Source organism: Vigna radiata, chromosome 4 (assembly GCF_000741045.1).
Source record: "Vigna radiata var. radiata cultivar VC1973A chromosome 4, Vradiata_ver6, whole genome shotgun sequence".
Lineage (NCBI taxonomy): Eukaryota > Viridiplantae > Streptophyta > Magnoliopsida > Fabales > Fabaceae > Vigna > Vigna radiata.
The window spans coordinates 18,135,756-18,145,585 of NC_028354.1; the positions used below are offsets into that span (position 1 = coordinate 18,135,756).

The 9,830-nt window shown below is 35.5% G+C and overlaps 2 protein-coding genes across 2 annotated transcripts; both read left to right on the forward strand.

The window, feature by feature from the left end:
• Nucleotides 1-565: 565 nt before the first annotated feature.
• LOC111240522 (phenolic glucoside malonyltransferase 1-like) lies at nucleotides 566-2,367 on the forward strand. The gene has a single exon (XM_022780038.1). It carries the CDS (start codon nucleotides 727-729, stop codon nucleotides 2,173-2,175), a length of 1,449 nt encoding a protein of 482 aa, XP_022635759.1. The 5' UTR covers nucleotides 566-726; the 3' UTR covers nucleotides 2,176-2,367.
• Nucleotides 2,368-6,970: 4,603 nt separating this feature from the next.
• Nucleotides 6,971-8,819, forward strand: LOC111241522. Its single transcript, XM_022780175.1, has 4 exons — nucleotides 6,971-7,486; nucleotides 7,561-7,784; nucleotides 7,859-8,116; nucleotides 8,204-8,819. Exons 1-4 carry the CDS (start codon nucleotides 6,971-6,973, stop codon nucleotides 8,817-8,819), a joined length of 1,614 nt encoding a protein of 537 aa, XP_022635896.1.
• The last annotated feature ends 1,011 nt before the right edge of the window (nucleotides 8,820-9,830 follow it).

Genomic DNA, 9,830 nt, shown 5'->3' on the forward strand with positions numbered 1-9,830 from the left:
TTTATCCCATTCTAGATGGATTTAAATGGTAGAAAATGAAAAAAAAAAAGGAAAATATAAACAAGTCATGTAAATAATTAATATAGTAAAAATATTAAAGAAAACGTGTTTTGAGATATGCGCATTTGTTGTAGAAAGAAGTAAGGACATTTGGGATCAAATTAGTCCAAAATGTAAAAAAAAAAAAATATATATATATATATATATATATATATATATATATATATATATATATGAAAATTTATATAGTAAAATTAGTCAAATAAAGCTTCAAAGTGACTTTTTTAATTTAACTTTTTCCTATTTGATCAATGTAATTTGACTTTTGGTGTAAATTCACCAACACCTAATCAAAGATTCAATTAATATGTAATACCATATATTTTAAATTAATCATAACTAGGTAATATAAACAAATATGACTAAGGATTTTAGTATTTGATTGTATTATATAGGGGTACTCTAATTATATTTATCAAAACTGGAAATAAATTTATATTGCAGCTTTCTAGCTACAATATCATATTTTTTTAGGAAAATGTCTCATCGAATATCATTACCCTTTACCATTTTCAATTCACACATAGGAATCAACCCAGCTTGCAAAATTTGTCGGTTTATTAAACACATTTTCATATCTACATGCAACCTTCTTCACCATAAAACCAAAGCTCTAGCCTTGTTTTATTCAATCTTGAAAGAAACACACCTCTCTACTTTCTTCACATGGCTTCCCACAACCTCAAAATCCATGAACAGTGCACTGTTGCTCCTCCCTCTGCGCCCCAAACATCCCTCCCTCTCGTATTCTTCGACCTGCTCTGGCTCAGGTTTCATCCTGTAGAACGCATCTTCTTCTATTCCCTCCCAGTAACCCATTCAAACCCATCCGTTTTCTTCACCCAAGTTGTTCCAAAGCTCAAAACTTCACTCTCTCACACCCTCCAACACTTTTCCCCTCTCGCNGGCAACGTCCTGTGGCCCCATGCTTCTCCANTCCCGGTCGTTCAGTACAACCCAGGCGANGCTNTTTCAGTGGTGCTTGCAGAATCCGAAGCCGACTTCGACCATGCGTTGGACAACGCTCCTAAAGACGCATCAGAGTCACGTTGTTTGGTGCCCCACTTGGAATCCTCGGATTCTCATGCCTCTGTTATGGCTCTCCAAATCACTCTGTTCCCTAACAGAGGGTTCGCCATNGGAATCACCACTCACCACGCCGTCCTTGANGGAAAATCTTCAACTCTTTTCATCAAAGCTTGGNCTTCTCTGTGNAAANCCANTGATGATNACTCTGNGTCATCACCATCTTTGGCTCCAGAATTGGAGCCNTTCTTTGACAGAACAGTCATCAAAACCCCAAGTGAGTTAGGGTTCNANTTANCANTCNNTNTGNNTGAGNNNNTAACCAAANNNTTCCCNAGTGAAAACAGTGACGGAAGATGCTTGAAGCTTCTACCTTTCCCTCCAAGATTGGAAGATCATGTTCGAGGGACATTCGTGCTCACGGGAGCAGATTTGGAAAGATTAAATAATAGGGTGCTGTCCAAGTGGGACAGTGTAGACATAGTTGAAGCAGAATCAGACTCAAACTCAACGGTTTCTCCAAAACCAACCAAATTGTCGACTTTTGTTCTAACTTGCGCTTATACTTTTGTTTGCATTGCCAAGGCCTGGCACGGAGTTGAGAAGGAGAAAAATAAGTTTGCCAGTGGGTTCACTATGGATTGCAGGGCCAGGTTGGAGCCTCCAATTCCTGAAAACTACTTTGGGAACTGTGTGTGGGGCAGTTTGGTGGATGCGAAGCCATCCGCATTTATAGAGGAAGAAGGATTGGTTATTATTGCGAAAAGTACTCATAGTAAAATAAAAGAGATGCTAGATAAGGGTGTTTTTCATGGGATAGCTAATGCGGCTCCTAGATATGCAGCTTTGGCAAAAGAGGGAGTTGAAATGTTAGGAGTTGCAGGGTCTAACCGTTTTGGGGTTTATGAGAATGATTTTGGTTGGGGAAAGCCTTCAAAGGTGGAGATAGCATCGGTGGATAGAGCCCTAACAATTGGATTGGCAGAGAACAGATATGCGAAAGGCGGTGTTGAAATTGGAATTGTTCTGAAGAGACCAGTGATGGATCTTTTTGCCACTATGTTTCGTGCAGGATTGTCAGATGAGTGATTCAACACTGGAATGGAACGTGTCATTTTTTCATCACAAAACCAAATGTCTTGTGCATTTGCTACAAAAAAAATCTCTTTTATTTTCTTGTTAAGTGATAGACATGAAGAAGGTGAATACATGGATTTCCGGAGATAGAGAGGAGATACTAGTTCTTTATTTAAAATAAAAGTAATTGTTCTTTATTTAAAATAGAAGTAGTTGTTCTCTGTTTAAAATAGAAGTGAAAATTTTTTATATAATATTTATGAAAGGTTATACATAATAGATATGATGAATAATTTATTTTCAATAGATAAAATTGATAAATTATAAATTTTTTTTTATGGTTAAAAGAATTATGAAGTGTAATATAATTATTATTACTGCTATTATAATTAGAAGTAAAACACAAAATAGCTTACATGTTTTACCTCTCAAACCCAAACACAGAGAATCAGTGGGGAGATCCGATTAAGATATACACAGCCTAAGAACATAGAGCAATGCAGGGATGCAGAGGTTATGTTTCACGTAGAGTAGTCAAAATAAGCTCATATAAAAGAACTTGTCCTTAGTCAACGTGGTTAGGGTTAAAAAAAAATCTACAGAATAAAAAATAATTATTAAAAAAGCCTATAGGGCGGATACCTTTAAAGCTTATGGATTAATATGAGTCTTTCTTTTTAGAATAAAAAATATATAATATTAAACTTATTATCTTAACATTTAATATAATTATATACTAACATTTACTATAACTATATACTTAAACCTTAAACAATGTAAAGAGTTGTTTCACATACTTGAATATAACCATATACTTAAACCTGAAACAATGTAAAGAATTGTGTCACATACTTGGTAATACTAAAAACATATTCTCTCATACTAAGTATATTAATTTCTTACACTAACACATGATTATATCAATGTACAAAATTTAATTTGCACCATATGATAGACATACAAATTTAATATGCACAAGAAATTTAAGAGCGTCCTAATAGAAACAAGTAAAACAAAAATATCTTTATACATAATTTTTGAGTAAAATCTATAGAATATTAATTATGAGTCAAACAAATGTTCCAATCTTATTTCCAGCAAACAAAAAGTTAGGATGCAGTTGAACCAGTGAATTCGCTATCGGTGTTCGCGGTGAGGCCAGAGCTTTTGTCTCGGCGTGCCCACCTTAACCTCCACGAAGTACTCTCGGATGTTGAGGTCACGCTCGTTGTGCAACGACGACATTTCCGATCCAACTTGCCGTCGGTGAAGCGGTCATGGTTCCGGTGCACAGCGGCGGCAAGAGAAAATAGGAGGAGGGCGGGGGGTGAAGGTGAGGAGAATCGAAACCTTAAACATGTTGGAGTTGTTGGTTTTCGTTAAAGAGCGAGAATCCTCAAAGATAGTTAGTGAGAAGAAGGATTTTCAGATTTACGGTTAGCCCCAGCCTAACCCAACCTCAACCCAAAAGGGGCTTAGTTTTAACGGAATTAGGGCCAACCCTGCATGCATCCAGTTACTGCATGCATAGTTACAAACATCTAAGATAAGTTAAAGTTTCACAAAAAACATAATGACATTTATGTACATGTTTAGGTGTATTTTCCTCTTTATATCTTCATTCATGCGTTCTCAAATTCATTGTCCTAAATCCACGACAATATCTGGAAACAAACACAAAATTTACTCACTTTGCTTATCCTTAAAAAAACACATTTCTTATACACAACATCAATGAGCTCAATTTTACATTCTTCTACTTTTCATTTTTTTTTTATTTGTCCAACTTACTAAAATATTAGATACTTGGATTACTACATAAAAAATTAAAGTTAAAATATCCATAGCTAGATTTAGTTATTGTTTGAACATAAAAAATATTAGCATAATTTATTATTTATACTAACCATTAAATAATATATAAAGTATATCCTTCACTATGTGAAATGAATATTGCGAACTTAAATGTATTCTCTTTTTTTTGAAAGATTATTATTGTTGTAATTGTATAATCTTATTAGGAGAAATTGAGAAGGATATCTAGAGAGTTTAATACTTGTTATAATTTGGAGAACTTTGTACTTGTGATATCTGTAGAGATTGATACTCATATTTGAAGAGTAACTTGTAATACTTAGAAAGATTAAACTCATTATAACTTAAAGAAATTCATACTTTTTACTATTTATAAGTGTTTGTTAGTAAATTTCTTAGACAGAGTTAAGAAAATGGGTGTAACTTAATTGGAGGTGAACATATATAAATTATGGTGAGTTATTATACTCCCTACTCTTAACATTAATTATATCTGTTGTATTATGTATTTGCAAAAAAAAAGTGACAAATATTTACAAGTTCCCTCCCTTTATGTTGTTGACTTACATTAATATGAAAGATATGAATGTTAAAATAAGGATGTTACAAAAGTAAATCTCTATTGTAATTAATAATTACCTCAAAAAATATATTTTAAATATAATTTTTGCTTAAAATTTTATGCGAAAATATAAAGCAACCGGCTGAAAATATACATGCAAAACAAACGTTTTAAATTCATGATAGAAAACATTATAAAATGTTAGAGGTTAAAATTTGATAACAATATTTTTCAAATAGGTTTAATTACCTATTTAGTCCCCAAGTTGGTAGCTGAATTTCTGTTTGGTACCCGGTTTTAGAAGTGATTTAATTAGGTCCCCAAGTTATTGATTTTGCTTTCAATAGGTCCCTTCCATTACGTACCTTGTTACGGTGTTAAATGTTGAGTGATCTGTCAACTGAATTATGTGTTGTGGCAATGAGGTGGCCCATTTTATTGAACGTGGTAGACAATGAATAACCCAATTATTGACGTGTGTTATCAGAATTTGGGGTTTTTTAAAATTAGGGTTTTTTAATCAGAATTTGGGGTTTTTGACATTTGGGTGTTTTATCAGAAAGTGTGATTCTGGAAGGTTCGAGTAGAGGTTTCCAGGATTGGTGTTCTCGATCCAGACTATGGAGCGAATAGGGTTCATGAAGGCTACTTTTGAGGGAAAAGGTTTTAGAGTGGTATTTGTTCGAAGCAAAAAGGGCGAAAAGGTGCGCATGTTTACTTGTTTTTCTGTCCCCTACCATGTTGTGTTGTGGTCCCCCTTTTGTGTGTTCTGCGTACCGTTTAATGCTTTCTTTTTGGATTGTTCCCTTTGTTTAATGTTTTCTTTTTTGTTGTGGTTACTGTTTGTATGGTTTGGTCCCCTTAGGAAGTACTATTTTGTCTTTTGTTTTGTGGGATGTGTGGTTGTTTTTTAAGGTGTGGGTCATGCACATGCATTTAAGCTTTTAAGACAAAATGGAATGTTGTGGGTTGTGGGTGTAGGTGAAAGAGTTATTGCTAGTGATAAAGTTAAATTTTGTTTGCCTACACGTGTAATACTTATTAGTAACGTGGCATGTTTACTATGAATGTAGTATGACAGTTACTTTTGTGTGTAGGCTTAAAAATAGTTGAGAATAATAGAAAATGTCAAACTGTGGTGTAGAGGTGGTGTTTCACCATGGGGGAAAGTTTTGGAATGATGGGTCATTCAAATACCATGGAGGTCAAACAAGTACCTTGGTCATAGACATAGATAGATGGAGTTATTTTGAAATCTTGGCCATACTGAAGGAGATGGGATATAGAAATGTTAAGGAGTTGTGGTATTCCCTAGGTGGTCCTGTATTAGAAGAAAGGTTGGAGTTGTTAAGTGATGATAAGGGAGCAATGCATGTGGTGAACATTGCGTTATTGAATGGGTCAGCTCATTTGTTTGTGGTTCACATGGTGTCCGATCCTGATTATATTCTTGAGTTGGAAAATGATGTTGGTAAGCATGGTGAGGATGGTGAAGAAATAGGTAAAGATGGACAAGTGGGTGAAAAAGAAGGTGTTGAGGTAGAAGAAGCTGAAGTTGGTAGTGGTGTAGGGGAAGATGTAGTTGGTGGTGAACAAAATGTCGAGGAGGATGGTGGAGAAGATGGTAAAGGTGATGGTGGTGAAGAAGTTGAAGTTGGTGGTGAAGAAACTGAAGTTGGTTATGGTGTAGGGGAAGATGTAGTTGTTGGTGAACAAATTGTCGAGGAGGATGGTGGAGAAGATGGTAAAGCTGATGATGGTGAAGAAGTTGAAGTTGGTGGTGAAGAAGCTGAAGTTGGTTGTGGTGTAGGGGAAGAAGGTGATGATGATAGTGAAGATGTTGAAGATGTAGTTGGTGGTGATGATGATAGTGAAGATGATTTGGTGGATGTTTTTGTGAATGCAGATGAAGAAGTCGAAGAGGAGGATGTTGATAGTGAAGATGAGATGGTGAATGTTGGTACACGAAGTGGAAGTAGGAAGTCAAAGTTGCATGCCCATGCTAGGGGCTTATCAGATAGTGAGTGGGAATCTGATGAATGTGGTAGTATTGATGAAAGTGATGATGATTCAAGGAATGAAACACCCCGATATGGAGATTTTGGGGTATTCTCAAAGCCAAGTAATATGAAAGAATATAAGTGGCTGGTGGGGACATACTTCCCTGAAAAAACTGATTTCATTGATGCAATTAGGACATATGGAATACATAATGGTAGAAAGTTGAAGATTTCTAAAAATGACAAGAGAAGAATATGTGTTAAATGTTATGGATCACAAGGGAAGTGTCCTTGGTATGCATATTGTTCCTATAGGAGTATTCAAACTACATGGCAACTAAGGAAGATAATTGATAAACATACATGTAGTAGGGAATTCAACATTGGTCTAGTTACCAAGAAATAGTTAAGTGGGAAATTAGAGAAGACCATGAAAGCAAATCCAGAAATCAATCTGAGAAATCTGCATAGTAAGTTTTCAAAAAAATGGAATATTGGTGTGTCTAGGTCTACAACAACCAAGGCAAAAGCCATGGCTACTGCCAACATTGAAGGTTGTTTCAAACTGCAGTATGAAAGACTATATGATTATGCACATGAATTACTGAGATCAAACCCTGNATCAACANTGATANTAAAAGTTGGACGAAATNGGGATAATGTTATATTCAACAGAATTTATGTGTGTTTCAAAGCATGTAAAGACAGCTTTGTCTGTTGTCGCCCTATCATACATTTGGATGGTTGTTTTTTAAAAGGCAAGTATGGAGGTGAGTTTTTAACTGTCGTTGCAAGAGATGGTAATGATCAGATGTGTCCATTAGCCTATGCTGTTGTTGAAGTACAAAATAAGGAGACATGGACTTGGTTTTTAGAATTGTTAATTGATGATCTTGGAGGAGGAGGATTTTGTTCAAGGTGCACATTTATGTCAGATCAACAGAAAGTAAGTATTTCTTTGTTCATTTCGTTCATTGCTTTTTTCAGCATGCCAATTTAAGACTCTGATTGGTGTCATAGGGACTTATGCAAGCTTTCCAGCAATTGCTGCCTGGTGTGGACCAAAGTTTCTGTGTAAGGCACTTGTATTCCAATTTTCGAAAGAAATTTCCTGGCATAATTTTGAGACAATTAGTGTGGAAGGCAGCAGCAGCTTCACACCCCCAAGCATGGGAAACGATCATGAGACAAATCAAGGATGTCAACGAAGACGCCTTTAAACACTTGATGAGTATTGCACCAAGGTAAGTGCATCAATTCTTTAAAAAGTTTAAGGTTTCTTTATGTAACAAATACTTATGTTCAATGTTCTTTGCAGGTTTTGGTCTAGGTCAAGGTTTTCAGGAAGACCTTCATGTGACACAGTTGTGAATAACATCTCTGAAGCTTTTAACAGCGTCATTGTAGATGCAAGGGGGAAACCTATTATAACAATGTTGGAAGACATTCGCAGCTACCTAATGAAGAGGTGGGCATCCAACAGACAGAAGATAACTAAGTATGAAGGTTCCATTTGCCCCAAAATTCAAAAGAGACTTCATAAGGAGCTACAGAAGACACAATATTGGATACCTAAGTAAGTGAAATTTAACATACACACATGATTTCAAACTATTTTGCTTGTTGTTATAAAGTTCTTTGCTTCTTTATGTTGCTTTCGCAGTTGGTCAGGGCTGCAAGTATTTGAGATCCAGCATACCTCCAATATTACAGAAAAGTATGTGGTTGATGTAGACAAAAAAGATTGTAGCTGCAGGAAGTGGCTTCTCATAGGGATACCTTGCTGCCATGCACTCACAGCTATGAGGTTTTTAAACCTGACTCCAGAAGACTTCATACCAAATTGGTTTAAGACCACCACTTATGAAGAAACTTACAATCCAATAATTTTCCCTGTCAATGGACCTGACCTATGGCAAAGAACAGCCTATCCTGATATTTTGCCTCCTCCTAATAGGNTCTTNCCANGTAGACCAAGAAAAAAGAGAAGACTCGAGAGTTGGGAGCAAATGAGGGATGACACTCAACTTNGACAAGCTGGAATCCCAAAGAGATGTGGCATTTGTAGGCAATTAGGACATAGAAGAACTAATTGCCCTCAAGCAAGTCAACATCAACACGATCAACCTACAGCAAACCCCACTCAAGGAAGTGAACAACAAGACCAACAACCTGCACAAGATGCCACTCAAGGAACTCAACAAGAAGACCACCAACCTACACCACCTGCCACTCAAGGAAGTCAAATTACTCATGATGACACTTCAAGACCAGTTTAGATATTGGTCACAAATTTGTTGCATTTTGGATATGTATGACTCAAGGAATATGTATTTTGAATATTTACTTTATCGTTTAAGAACTTGAAACTATCATTTATATGTATTTTCAATATGTACTTGGAAGTCTATGATGTATTTACCAGCTACAAGTTTGTGATGTATTTTGGAAGACCAATATATGAAATTGCTATCTAATTGTGTTGTCAATTCCCTCTGCAATTTTGTTGCAGAATTTCATTTATGTTTTCCATTTCATCCATTTGACCTTTATTCTAAGCTTTGATGGTCTGAATGATGAGAAATATGACAGAATGGAGAGGTTATGTGTCAATTTTCATGTAACTATGATTTTGAGATAATTTTTAGTTTAAACAAGTCTTAATTGTTGTTTTAAAACTGCTATAACAGTCCAGTTCGGGTCACATGCATTTATATGCAATTTAGCATGTGAAACCATCTTATTTGATCAATTTTTGGAACTTCGAAGTTGATTTTTAGTTGCAGTAATTTCCAGTCAAGTTTAATCCTTTGTACTGGTTTATTGGACCATTTACAATGTGTATGCAATGTTAGATTGTTGTTTTCCTTGGCCTTTATGCAAAATCACAGTTTCACCTTTCAAATTTTACTCAAATTGGAACTCAATCAGTCAAATTTTGATTTGAACATTATTGTGTCTGTTTGATGAGTTCCACGTGTTCCATTTCATGACACAAACTTGTTTCAAGTGTCATTTTACCATTTCAATCACTGAAATTCATCTTAGCCACTGCAAAATTGGCTACTGCACAATTGCCTACTGCAGTTCCATTTTTTATTGCCACTGCAGTTCTTTTTTTTGTTGACAATATTCTTAAGGCAATTCCACTTTTAAACCCCTGCATTCCAGTTTTACATTAAGTTCCAATCTGTTTCTGCAAAGTGTCTATGAAGTTTCAGATTTAACCAACAACAATCAGCTATCACAGCATCACTGAATACAATCTCATAATAACAACAAACACTATA